Source organism: Sorex araneus, chromosome 3 (genome assembly GCF_027595985.1).
Source record: "Sorex araneus isolate mSorAra2 chromosome 3, mSorAra2.pri, whole genome shotgun sequence".
Taxonomy (NCBI): domain Eukaryota; kingdom Metazoa; phylum Chordata; class Mammalia; order Eulipotyphla; family Soricidae; genus Sorex; species Sorex araneus.
Window position 1 is genome coordinate 123,189,703 of NC_073304.1, and position 13,106 is coordinate 123,202,808.

Here is a 13,106-nt window from a genome sequence, read left to right on the forward strand (position 1 = left end):
GATAGTATACAAGAAAGGGCATTTACCTTACCTGTGGCCAACCCAGGTTCAACCCCAAAACACCTCCAGGAGTGATTCCTGAGCATAGAGCCAGGAGTAAGCCCTGAGTACCACCTGGTATGGCCCAAAAACTAACTAAAAAGTGATCAAGATTCAGTAAGTTGTGGTTGTGTATTCTGAATCCTGAGACCTGGGCTTCTAGGGAACTTCTTTGTCAAAACTTGAAGGAACAGGGCCTGAGACAGTCCAGTGGGGAGTGGCCAGCCGCGTCTAGTCCCCAGCATCCCATATGGAACCCTGAACACTGCTAGGAGTGATTCCTGAGTGCAGAGTCAGGAGTAAGCCCTGAGTATCACTGGATGTGACGAAAGAAAGAAACCATGAGGGATCAGTATATTTATGACCAGGAGAGAATGGAATTTCTGTGTATAAACCTGGTGCCTCAGTTATAATCTGTGAGGACTTGTCTCACCACTCCTGCTTCATTACTCCAAAGCCTCCCCTGTTGAGACTGCAGTAGGCCCTGGTCCTGCCCCTCCAGGGCAGCCCAGCAGACTAGAGCAAAGATCACCGTCAGCCAAGGAGCAGCCTGATGCTGTGAAAGGGGGGCTTACCTGTAATCAGAAGTTATGCTTTTTCGTCTTGACCTTGCCATTTACTAGTTCATTTCATTTAACATCTGAGTTTCACGTAGTAAATGTAGGACAGTGCCTTCCCGTGGGGTTCTTGGGACGCTCCTCTGTCCATGGCTAAAGCTCTCTTGGGTATATTCTCCCTTCCTCACTGACCTTGGACCCTACTCCTCATCTTTGTCTTCACCCTTCCCGGGTCAACACACAGAATCTCCTCACTTCACAGGTGGGTGACATGACCAACAGGAAACCACAGCGCCTCATCACTCAGTTCCACTTCACCAGCTGGCCAGACTTCGGAGTGCCTTTCACCCCAATCGGCATGCTCAAGTTCCTCAAGAAGGTGAAGGCCTGTAACCCGCAGTATGCAGGGGCCATCGTCGTCCACTGCAGGTCAGTGTGGCCCAACTCTTGGCTTCTCACTCATAGAACATTTTGCTCCCATGACCAAAGTGAGGGCATACCCCTAAGTTCTGGCTTATGAGATTAGCAGAGAGGGGAGTTTCTGGAGCCTCTGGGAGTGCTATCAGAGACTCCTCAAGTTCCAGTGCTGGGTCGAGAGCTCCTGAAGAAAAAGGGAAGAAAGGATTGAGGGTGGGAGGTCTGCAGCTGTGAAACCAAGAAACTAGGTTAAGTTTGCCTTGTACAATTTGGAACCTCCAGAACTGTTAGCTAGAGGTAAAGTGATCAAGGTCCAGTGGGGCGGTGGGTGTACTGAGTTCTACCCTAGTCAGAATTAAACGCTGGAAGCCAAAAGAAAGCCTCAGCCTGTACTTACCCCTCTTTCTGTATTCCCACAAGAAGTTCTGTCCATCCTGGTAACTGCCCTGCTCTCTGATACAGTGCTGGTGTAGGGCGTACTGGCACCTTTGTCGTCATCGATGCCATGCTGGACATGATGCATACAGAGCGGAAGGTCGACGTATATGGCTTTGTGAGCCGGATCCGGGCACAGCGCTGCCAGATGGTGCAAACGGATGTGAGTGATTTCTGGGTGAAGTGAGGGAGGGACATTCCAGGACGTCTGCCCGACCATGGCTTACTCAGCGTCCCAGGTTATTGTAAATATCCATGCGGTATGATAGAGGGCCATTGTAAATTATGTATTAAAACTAACCAAGCGTAGAGGAGGGTGTGTCAGGAGAATTGAAAGAGTGTTTGTCATTTATTTGCTCTGGACTTGAAGCAGCAGGCCCTTAGGGAAATAGGCGTGTGGGCAGCCGAGAGAAGCTGTACCTACTCTTTGCCCAGTGTGACGCAGGTGAGCGTGTTCAGGAACAGCAGACAGATTGACTGTGTGCTTAGGGCAAGGGTTCACGCCTTGGTGTTTCAACAGACAGGAAATGTCTACAGACTGTTGGATTTGTGCTCTTGGAGTGATCAGGACTTGAGTTTGTCCACTCCAGATTACGCTCCAGATGGGTGCCAAAATAGGGCCCTACCTCCCAAGGGGTCCCACCCCCAGGGGGTCTCAGACATTTTAATTCCCTCCTGAGTGGACTGGGATAAGAGCCAATCATTTTATCCCTACTAGGGTCAGAGGAGAAGTGAACTGGAAAGAATTGGGGGGGGGGGGCAATGGTCTGGGTACCCCAAGAGCCATGCTGTGTATAACTGGAAACTCGGGCATCATCCACATTTCAGATGCAGTATGTCTTCATATACCAAGCCCTTCTAGAGCATTATCTCTACGGAGATACGGAACTGGAAGTGACCTCTCTAGAAACACACCTGCAGAAAATTTACAACAAAATTCCAGGGACCAGCAACAATGGGCTAGAGGAAGAGTTCAAGGTGAGTTGGAACTGAATCACCTCTTTCAGCTTAAACAGTCTGTGTGATCTGGGTAAAGTGGGGAGCTTGACTTTACCGCAAACCCCTATGAGCTGTAAGTGGTTAAGGAGGTGGGTCTCTAACCTTTTACCCAAACCCTAGTCTCCTCAACCCATGCTGTGCACTAGAATCACTTGGGTGGTGTTGGGTGGAGGGATAAGCAGGCAAGTTATTTCTTAAAATCTCCCAATTCCACCCCCTCCCAGTGTTTCTAGTGTAGGACAAAAACGAACCTAAGATAGTAAATATTTAACATTTTGAAGGCTATCCAATCTCGTTCAGTACTACTTCATACTATTGTTGTGTCATAAAAATAGCCATACATAAAACAAATAAGCATGGCTGTATTTCTGTAAGATTTTTATACAGATAGCAACACCACATTTGCTCCATGGACCATAGATTGCTCGTCCTTGAGGTATGTGCTTAAACTGGTTCTCAGCACAGCTAGGGAATGTCTCACCAATGGAAGCGCTTCCAGAAGCAAGATAGCTTGGGGAAAGCTTCACTTAAAGTAATTCTTCTCTAACATTGTTCATAGGAAGTACCTCAGATCCTTTGACAACACAGGTTGAGTCAGGTCTGAGTTAGTAGGACCTGAGACTCTCCATTTTTAACAAGATGAAGTTTATGCTGGTTTATGGCATGTTTTGGCACCTGAATTAAGGGAAGAGAATTTATATTTGAAGAATACTTCATAAAAGTCTGATAGGAGCCCAGGAGATCACTCAAAGGGCTGAGATGCCTGCCTTGCATTCACTAGACCCAAAGTTCAGTTTCTGGTCCCTCAAGGCCATCGACATAGCCAGAGCAAAATTGGGACTTCAGCACAGCTGGGCCCAAGCAGACCCACATCACCAGGCCTGTGTGGTGAATGCTGAGACCAGTAGCTGGGCCAAGTATTGCCTCTCAGGAGCCTGAGCACTACTTGAAGGCTGCTGCCTTGCCTCCCTTCTCCCCTCCCCCCCTCCCCAAACAGGAGTTTTTTCCAGAGAGCCACATGGAACACTATGGGGAGAATGGAGGAAAGTCCTATTCCTTCCTGTGGAACTGGGATCCTTGTTGCAGTCCTCATGAAGTTCAGGTCCAAAAGACTCAGACAAGTCTGTAGAAACACAGATGGCCATACTTAGCATTCTTTCAGCTTCTGTGTTGAGCTTAATGGCAGAGTCAGCAGTGTCCCAGCAAAAACATGTGGAAATGGAGAACCAGGCTCTGGAGAGGGTAGCAATGTGTAGTAAAAGTGACCTAGAGGGGCTGGAGCAATAGCACAGTGGGTAGGGTGTTTGCCTTGCATGCGGCCAATCCGAGTTCTATTCCCAGCATTCCATATGGTCCCCTGAGCACCGCCAGGAGTAATTCCTGAGTGTAGAGCCAGGAGTAACCCCTGTGCATAGCCAGGTGTGACCCAAAAAGAAAAAAAAAGTGACCTAGAAACACAGGTCCAGTGACACGGATTATCTTGTCAAATTCAGTTACATTTTTCCTTCTCTCCCAAAATCAGAAATTAACATCTATCAAAATCCAGAATGACAAGATGCGAACTGGAAACCTCCCGGCCAATATGAAGAAGAACCGGGTTTTACAGATCATTCCATGTAAGAGCCTTCTCCCTACCCCAGACCCCAAAGTTTCCCATCCCCCCTCCCTCCACCTTTCCGTATGTCAGTACTAGACTGATTATACTAGAAACAAGTCCTGTGACAGTACACCGTACTGGCCCCAGTTCCTTAATGGCTTCTTTCCAGGAGAGCCACTAAAAGAGCACGAAGAGCAAAAAGTTCTCTCCCTCTTGGGCTGGACACTGTCATATTTTTGCCACCTGGTGTTAATTGTAGGGACAGGGGGAGAAAGATGAAAAGAGAGGCAAGAGAAAGCAGATGGTGTGAGGGTGCCACAAACCATTATTCTTTCTGCAGATGAGTTCAACAGGGTGATCATTCCAGTCAAGAGGGGTGAGGAAAACACAGACTACGTGAATGCTTCCTTCATTGATGTAAGTGGTAACTGTGCCTAGCATTCCAACTGAATCTCGTACTTGGGCGGATTTTCTTTAAGTCTGTAAAGTGTTTATACAAGTGGGCATGCTTTCCATTGTGTTTGACCCTCAGTAATGCACATTCCCCCAAAACTAATGATAGCCAAATACTGAAAATTTGAGTCCTGGTCTTTCCCATTCAACTCTCTTCATCCTTGCCCTAATAACCTCTTTCCCCCATTTTCCTCAGGCTGGTCAGGAAAAGTTTGGTCCTTAGGGGAGCACTACCTGGGAGGGATTTGCTTCCAAGCCTTGCCATGTCTTTCAGAGGCCTGGCTTGTCCACTAGCCTGTTCTGATAACCACTTCGCTGTTCCTTTGACCTGGTGTATAGGGTTACCGCCAGAAAGATTCCTACATTGCCAGCCAGGGCCCTCTTCTCCACACCATTGAGGACTTCTGGAGGATGATCTGGGAGTGGAAATCCTGCTCTATCGTGATGCTGACAGAACTGGAGGAGAGAGGCCAGGTGAGCCCCAAAGGTCCTAGGCCATGGGAGATAGACAACATGAAAAAAAGGGATTGCAAGTGGGGACTAGATCTCTGGATTAAACTGACTTAAGTTGTTTTCACTTTGACTTAAGTTGTTCAAGGAACTGTTTCTGGGCAATATTGCCCAGCAAGTTGGTGTATAAGCAAGCAGTAGCTTTTCTCAGAACTGGAAGACGAATATGTTCCTGAACCTCCATTTGATTAGTTCACGCTGTCCTCGCATGTGTGCTCCAGTCCCAGCCCCCCTTCATGTACACCCACTTCTCCCTAGCCTGCTCAGTCAGGCAGGGCAGAACTTGGGTTAGGGCTGCAGAGCCAGAGCCAGGCTCTGATACGGAACTCCTGGGAGACAGGACGGCAAGGGGATGGTATAGAGAGCAGAAGGTGGGGTTCATTTAAACTATCCGCAGAGCCGTTTCCAAGCAGTGCATTGATAGAAATATCCCTAAAAAGGAGGCCTCCCAGGACAGAGCAATCAGCTTCAGGGCTTGTGAGCACAGTCGCCTCTTTCTGATTACACAAAAGAGTGGAATTAGAAATAACAAAAACAGGGAACAGAGCAATAGTATAATAAGTAAGCTGATACCACATATGTCCCCAAGCTCTGCCAGGAGTGATCCCTGAGCACCACCAGGTGTGAGTCAAAGATGGGGGAGACACACACACACACACACACACACACACACACACACATGCACGCACGCACGCACACACTAAATAACAACAAAATTGTTTCAAGAGAGAAAAAGACCTCAAGTCATTTAAAATGTAGTGTTGTTCCCTCAGTCAGCCCTTGCTTACTATAGGAAGTCTCAGCTCTGTTCCTGAGTCAATACTTTGCTGCCTCTACTGAGTACTCAGTCTCAGGAATCTCCCCCCATCCCTGTTTTGTGTTACTGGGTGGCCCAGTTATTGTTCAGACAAGTACCTATTATCTTAAAACTGTTGAGATTCTGCATGGCAGCATAGGCACTTCCTCATGCCTAGTACACAGTGTATCAGGAGATAATCAAGAGAATGAGCCAAGAGAAACCAAGAAGGCTCTCGTGATAAAGGTCCTAAGAGTTTGCACCTTACAGAGTAGTGTAAGAGCCCTTAAAAATATCAGATCCGTTCAGTTTTGTGGTGGTGGTGCCAGAGCAAGAGCAGCTCCAACACTGCCGTGTGCGGGCACACCCCTCCCCCTCCAAAAAAAAAAAATATATATATATATATATATATACAATTTCTTTAATTATAAAGAAATGGGAATATATTTTGTTTTATTTATACTGTTGTGTTCAGCATCACTGAACAAATGTATCTACTAGACGCATGCTGAGAGCCTGCTTTATGCAGGCAGTGAGCAAGGGTCTGAGAACACAGATGAAGAGAGGCTGTTTCTGCCTAGAGAGCAGTGGAGGGAACTGAACCTCCTGCGGCAACAGCAGACCAGAAATCAGCACCTGCTCCCGAGCACGGGCACAGGGAGAATGTGGGTCCCAGCGACTATGTGGTGCTCTGCAGACTGGGGTCAAGAGAAAGGGGATGAGGAGATTCTGGCCTCGGAGGGAAATGATGTGTGGAAAGCATATGGAAAACCTGAAAACAGAAGCCAGAGCCCGTACAGCGGATGAAGCTCTTATCTTGCATACAGCCCGCCTGTGTTTGATCCCCGGCACCCTGCATGGTCTCCCATGCATCACCAGGAGTGACCCCTGAGTGCAGAGCCAGGAGTAGGCCCTGAGCAGTCAGGTGTGAGCCTCACCATGACCACCACCACCACCACCAAAAAAAAAAAAAAAGAAACGTGGAATGGAAACAACCCCAGGGAGAACAAAGGAGAAAGGTTCTGGGCAGGTGGCTCCAAGGAATGGAATACATTCTTTATTCCTGCATGTTCTCCCGAGCCCCACCATGATGGGCTCCCCGAGGGGAAAAGGGAATTGGGACATTCTCTCTTCCTTTCTCTCAGCTCTGCTGTTGAGGATTATAGTAGCTATGACCATTGGTCAGGACTATATTAAAGACCCTGTTAATAATGTAAATGATTGTAAATAAATAATACAAGAAATGTGATTACTAGGAGCTGATCTCCGGCACCACATACAGCCTCTCAGACCTGCCAGGAGTGATCCCTGAGCTCAGAGCCAGGGGTCATCACTGCCAGATGGTGACAAAAACAAAACCAAAAAAAAGTGGTCGTGTCTGAAAGTGGGATCAAGTATTTAAATATATGTGTCCTGGAGAAGATGAAAAATCAATTGAAGTCGTGTTATAAAATAATCACCAGAGGGGCCTGAGAAATAGTACAGTGAGAAAGGCACTTGCCTTGCACATAGCCAACCCAGGTTCAATCCCCAGCACCCCACATGGTCCCCCAAGTTCCTCCAGGAGTGATCCCTGAGCTCAGAGCCAGGAGTAGGCCCTGAGTATCACTGAGTCCAGAATAACCACCAGAAAGGAAACAATGGCCAGGGCTGGGGAGATAGTACAGTGGTTGATGCACTTGTCTTGCACTTGACCAGCCCTGGTTTGATCTCTGGCACCACATACAGTCCCAAGTACCACCAGGGGTTGTTCCTGAGCTCAGAGCCAGGAAGGAATAGCCCCGACTGCTGTCTTCCCCCCCTCAAAAAGACAAATGAATGAAGGACCCTCGAAGTTTTTCACCCGGGGGATGAAATGTGCTGGGGTAAGCGGGTGCTGTGCTGAGAGGCTTCTCATCCAAGTACCATGGGGCAGCACTGCCTCTCTGTCCATGGTATTTGGAGTCTCACCTCCCTCCCCCCATGTCTCCCTCCAGGAGAAATGTGCTCAGTACTGGCCCTCTGACGGACTGGTGTCCTATGGCGACATCACGGTGGAGCTGAAGAAGGAAGAGGAATGTGAGAGCTACACTGTCAGGGACCTGCTGGTCACCAACACCAGGGTAAAGCCGTCGGCTGGGTAGCTGCCTCCTTGGGGAAAGCAGGTGGCCTTCCCTTCGCTGACCCCTGTTTCTCTAAAGGAGAATAAGAGCCGGCAGATCCGACAGTTCCACTTCCACGGCTGGCCTGAAGTGGGCATCCCCAGTGACGGGAAGGGCATGATCAGCATCATCGCGGCGGTGCAGAAGCAGCAGCAGCAGTCAGGGAACCACCCCATCACTGTGCATTGCAGGTACTGCTGGCCTAAGCTCTCGAGGGAAGTGAGCGGGCTGGGAGGGGCCAGGAGCACGGCCCTCGCTTGAGGACCAGGACAGCGTATTAGGTAAGCCTCCTTAAGAATCACTAGAAGGGGCCAGAGAGAGAGTTCAGCAGGTAGAGCACTTGCTTTGCAAGTGGCTGGCCCAAGTTTGAACCCAGCACCCATATGGTCTCCCAAGAACTGCGAGGAGTGATCCTTGCTGAACGTAGCTCTAGGAGTAAGCTCTGTGCACAGCCAGGTGTGTCCAAAAAAAAAAAAAGAAAGAAAGAAACACCAGAAAGTGCCCAAGAGATAATCCAAAGATAAGGGTTTTTGCTGGGACAGGAAAGGTGATACATAGGCATGCCACTTGCCTTGCATGTGGCACCAACCCAGGGTTGACGCCAGCATCCCATATCATCCCCCAAGCACCTCCAGGAGTAATTCCTGAGCACAGAGCCAGGAGTAACCCCTGAGCATTGCCCAAAAACAGATTAAGGTACTTGCCTAGCATGCAGCTGAGGCCATAGCCCTGGTCTAAATAAGGTCCCCTGAACACTGCCAGGTGTAACCCAAAACAAAAAGGAGAGAAGAGGAACTGGAAGAGAGGAAAGAACTGATTTGAACATAATCTGGAGAGAAATGAGCAAACTGTAGTCAGGGGCTTGAGGGTGTGTGTGGCTCAGTGGTAAAATGTTCGCCTTGGAAGCATGAGATCACAGATTTGATCCCCGGCACCTCCCCACATCATCAAATAAGACCCCAGTGGCACTGTCTTGCCTTGGCCCAGCGAGCACATACTGCAGACAAGTGTGGGGACTGAGACATGGGACAGCAGAAGGGAAGGACAGGGAGTGCCAGGGAAAAAACCAAAACCAGCCATGAAAGAGGAGCAAGGATGTCTCGGGCTCAAAGCCGCTACCAGTACTGGTGTCGCTGAGGGAAGAAAGTGGATGGGTTGGGGGGACTGTGGGGCCAGAGAGATAGCACAGTGAGTGAGGTGCTCGCTGTGCAGGTGGTTGACCCTATATTAACAACAAACAGGATGTTGTTAATCCCCAACATCCTATATGGTCGCCCGAGCACTGTCAGGAGTGATCCGTCTGCACAGAGCCAAGAGTGAGCCCTGAGAACTGCAGGACTTACAAAAGAAGGGGAAAAAGGCAATTCAGACATCTGTTGAACCCATTCAAGAAATCTTTGAGCCAACCTATTCTTTCGCTCTGACACGTGTGCCCCTGATGCATGGACTCGCCCTACACGCCCCATCATTTTGGCATCAAGTGCATTTCACGCCCCTCACCAGAGCCCTGTGTCCAGTATCCATATGGGCCTCACTGGTTGCCCCACTCCCCACTTATTTCCCCGTCATCTCTTTTCAGCCTTGCAGCCAGAAAGCGGCTTTCACACTTGAGGCCTGTCTCTTGCTCAGAATCCTAGTGACAGTTCCCTCGGCCCCACATGAGCCGAGGGCTCTCGCCTCAGCCCCACCTCACTCTCCCTTCCCTGCTTGGGCCACCGCCCGGCCTCAGCCTTGTTCCTGAGGTGCTCCTGCCCCAGGTAGCCACTGGGCCTGGCCCTCGCCTGCTTTGGGTATTTCTTGGCACCCTGTTCGGGAGCCTTCCCTGACACTTTGACAGTTGCAGCTCTTCCTGCCCCACCTGCAACTCCTGTTTCTGTCTTCCCTTCCCAGACTGCATGTCTCCATGCCCCGGCCTTACACACAGGTACTCAGTAAGGGTCTTCCAGGAGATATAGAGTGAATGAGTAGTGCCACGGTCAGGTCTGGATTCCCGGGATTTAGAAGCGGAGTGAGAGGCCTTGAGAAGAGTCCCTGGGTCCACACTCACATAGCAGGGTTGTCGGGGCTGGAGAGACGAGGCTTCTGCTGTGAGGGAGTGCGGGGCAGGTGCAATTCTGGGAAGGTGAGAGGAGGTTCTTCACGGTCACACAGCAGGTGCAGGCCAGCAGGCCAAGTGGGCAGTACCAGGTGGGGGGGCATCCGTTCATGGGGTGCCTGTGTCAGGAGCCGCCCGCCTCAGCCCTCCCTCTGCTTATTGCCACAGTCTCGCGCCCCCGCCCCCTGCACTGAGCCTGTGGCTGGAGCGGTCAGTGTGTGTCCTCTGTTTCAGCGCCGGGGCAGGACGGACGGGGACCTTCTGTGCTCTCAGCACAGTCCTGGAACGGGTGAAAGCAGAGGGGATCCTGGATGTCTTCCAGACCGTCAAGAGCCTACGGCTGCAGAGACCACACATGGTCCAGACACTGGTATGCTGCCCCACGCGCTTTTCCCGGCCCCACACCACACCGTCTGCCCCGCTGTCAGGACCAGCCCAGGGCAGGCTCTTCCTGCAGACACTGACCACAGACGCGCCCTGTCCTGAGCTCCCCAGGACATCAGTGGGAGCACAGCCACCCGCAGGAAGAGGTGCAGTGACCCTCTAGGCCAGAATTGGGTGCCTCTACCTCTCGGGAGCCCTTGTCCTAGAGAGCGCTGGGTGGGGACTTGAGAGTCCTGCTCAGGCCCCCCATTACGGCTGACGGGGGGTGGGGGGGGTCCAGAGAGGTAGCGAAGCAGATAGGACCCTTGCCTTGCATGCAGCCGACCCAGGTCCGATCCCTGGCACCACGTCTGGGCCCCCCGCCCAGCCAGGCCCTGTCAGAAGTGATCCCTGAGTGCAGAGCCAGGAATAAGTGCTGAGCACAGCTAGTTGTGGCCAAATAACAGAAGTCGTCTGCAGTCTTGAGCCAGGGGATAAAACGGCAATGAGGACTCGGGCCTCACATTGAACTGCCTGGACAGGTTGGCTGAGAGTGACCCTCAGGCCCCCTGATCTCCACTCAGGGAACTCCTCCCCTTCTCCCAGAGAACATCAACGGTCTTTGCAGTTAGCACTGAATATGGAACAGACTGACATTCAAGAGAGTCCTGACTCCACGGAGCTAGGGTTAACCGTCTGGAAGGGAAAGAAAAGTGCATTTTACACAGTTCGGAAGTGGCTGTGGCCTGTGAGCCCCGGTGCCTAAGCGGGCACAGTGAGGTGTGGGCCAGATGCCACCTCCCCCTGCTGCCTGGCCTGCAGGCCTGGGGCCAGCACCTTCGGGACGAGCGCTTAGAAAATTGGCTGTGCTCAGCGGGCCCTGCAGGAAAAAGCTGTCAAACTTTGGCAATAGGGCTGGGAGCGAGCTCCTTGGCTGAGCTCGAGCCCGCCTCCAGCCCCTGGCACCACATGGTACCACTGCACGGAGCAGCTGCTCCCCCAGCCCCCGCCCGCCCCGGAGAGATTACACAGGATCGCGGGCACACATCCCGTGGAGGTCCCACAACATTCCCCTCAGTTTCCTTTTCTTTTTTAATCTATTAGGAGCTCCAGGGATATTGTGCTCTTTAATAACTGACCTCTCCCCCACAACTTCCTCTCCAGGAACAGTACGAATTCTGCTACAAGGTGGTGCAGGAATATATCGACGCGTTCTCAGATTATGCCAACTTCAAGTAAGAGGCGACAAGACCCCGTGGACAGAATTGCCTTTAATATTTTGTAATATTCTGTTTTGTTAATATACCCAAAATTGTGTATATATCTTATAACTGTTTTAGAAATTGGTACATAGGCTTCTATTACCTATTAGGTGGAGATTTTTTATGTAAATGTGTTAGCACTGATAGTCCTTTTTCCAATGTTTTATTGGAGAATTAATAGTGTGATGTTTGGATTGATATCGTGCACTCCTCAGCCTGGAAATAGGGCTGCATTGTTCTTTGGTTCATACATCCTCTCCTGAAGAAGAAGCAAAGCCTGTCCAGGTGGCTCATCATCAAGGAAGTGAAAAAAAGCACAAGTTCTCTGAGCTCTTGAGGAAATTGGTTGTCCCCTGGCCCCACCCTCTCCCCCTCAAATCATGTTCCCCATCTGCTCTGTAAATAATCCCTCACCCCTCCCCCACTCCACCACCCTCACGGGGATGAAAGGGACCAGAGCGGTATCTCTGGCACCACACTAGGGATTATCAGGTAATAAAAGCTTTGACTCCCTGAGGAAGTGTCTCTCCCTTTGTCTGAGGTGGGTTTGCATACCAGGACCATATGGGATACTGGGAATTGAACCCGGGTCGGCTGCGTGCAAGGCAAACGCCCTACCCGCTGTGCTATGGCTCCAGCCCCTGTTGGACATTTCTTTAACGAGAATTATTCCTCAGCTCCTCCCTTCTCCCCTCAGTGTGCAGGGTATCACCCCATCCCTTTCTCGTGTGTAGGCCAGGGCTAACAAGGTTCCAAGGGATACAGAAATCAGTAGAAGCTTCGCAGAACTGGGGTCCAAAGAGGTAGTACAAGTAAGGCGCTTGCCCCAGCACCCGATGTGGCCCCTAAGACCTGCCAGGAGTGACCCCTGAGCTCACAGCCAAGAATAAGCCCTGGTCAGCACCAGGTGTGGCCCAAACCTCTTCCATAAGAAATGGAGCTCTAGACTGAGGGAGTAAGTGTTTGGGGGCTGTGTGGCCCCTGCAGGGGGGGCGCACCAGTCCTGCCACCACCCGCCTGCTGGGTCCCCAGAAGACCAAATCTGGGGCCAGGGATTCTCAGGAGAGTCCAGTGCCCATTGCACCCCGAAGCTCTGGGCTGGCCACTCTCCCAGCTCTCACTTCACTCCGTTTCTCCTGGGCTTTCCGTTTCCTTCATCAAAACCTCTTGGTAAGCACTCAGACTTTCATGTAAAAAATAAATTTAAAAAAAAAACAAAACACTTCCCCCAAATCTGAGCTCTTCCTCTACTGTGCTGGACTTCTTGAGAAGATGCATACTCTCACTCGTCCCGCTTCACCTCACCCCCACACGTTTCTCTCTCCCCCTTCTCACCAAGGTGGCCAAGCCGTAGAAACCCACTGTCTGCCTGTAGCCCCCCCTGCTGTCGCTCCCTCCTGACGTTCAGCCCCACTCTTCAGCTGCTTCTCCTTGGTCTCCTT

At 50.9% G+C, this 13,106-nt stretch overlaps 1 protein-coding gene across 4 annotated transcripts in view; it reads left to right on the forward strand.

Annotated features, from left to right (window-relative positions):
* Positions 1-12,180, forward strand: part of PTPRA (protein tyrosine phosphatase receptor type A) — a 140,995-nt gene extending 128,815 nt beyond the window's left edge. For all 4 annotated transcript variants that reach the window (XM_055133227.1, XM_055133229.1, XM_055133228.1 and 1 more), the window contains 10 exons: positions 859-1,025; positions 1,476-1,611; positions 2,277-2,426; positions 3,970-4,063; positions 4,385-4,461; positions 4,837-4,971; positions 7,780-7,905; positions 7,984-8,135; positions 10,274-10,409; positions 11,567-12,180. In XM_055133227.1, coding sequence (XP_054989202.1) covers positions 859-1,025; positions 1,476-1,611; positions 2,277-2,426; positions 3,970-4,063; positions 4,385-4,461; positions 4,837-4,971; positions 7,780-7,905; positions 7,984-8,135; positions 10,274-10,409; positions 11,567-11,641 — 1,248 coding nt within the window. In that variant the 3' untranslated portion in view covers positions 11,642-12,180. The remainder of the gene's footprint in view (positions 1-858; positions 1,026-1,475; positions 1,612-2,276; positions 2,427-3,969; positions 4,064-4,384; positions 4,462-4,836; positions 4,972-7,779; positions 7,906-7,983; positions 8,136-10,273; positions 10,410-11,566) is intronic.
* Positions 12,181-13,106: the final 926 nt, after the last annotated feature.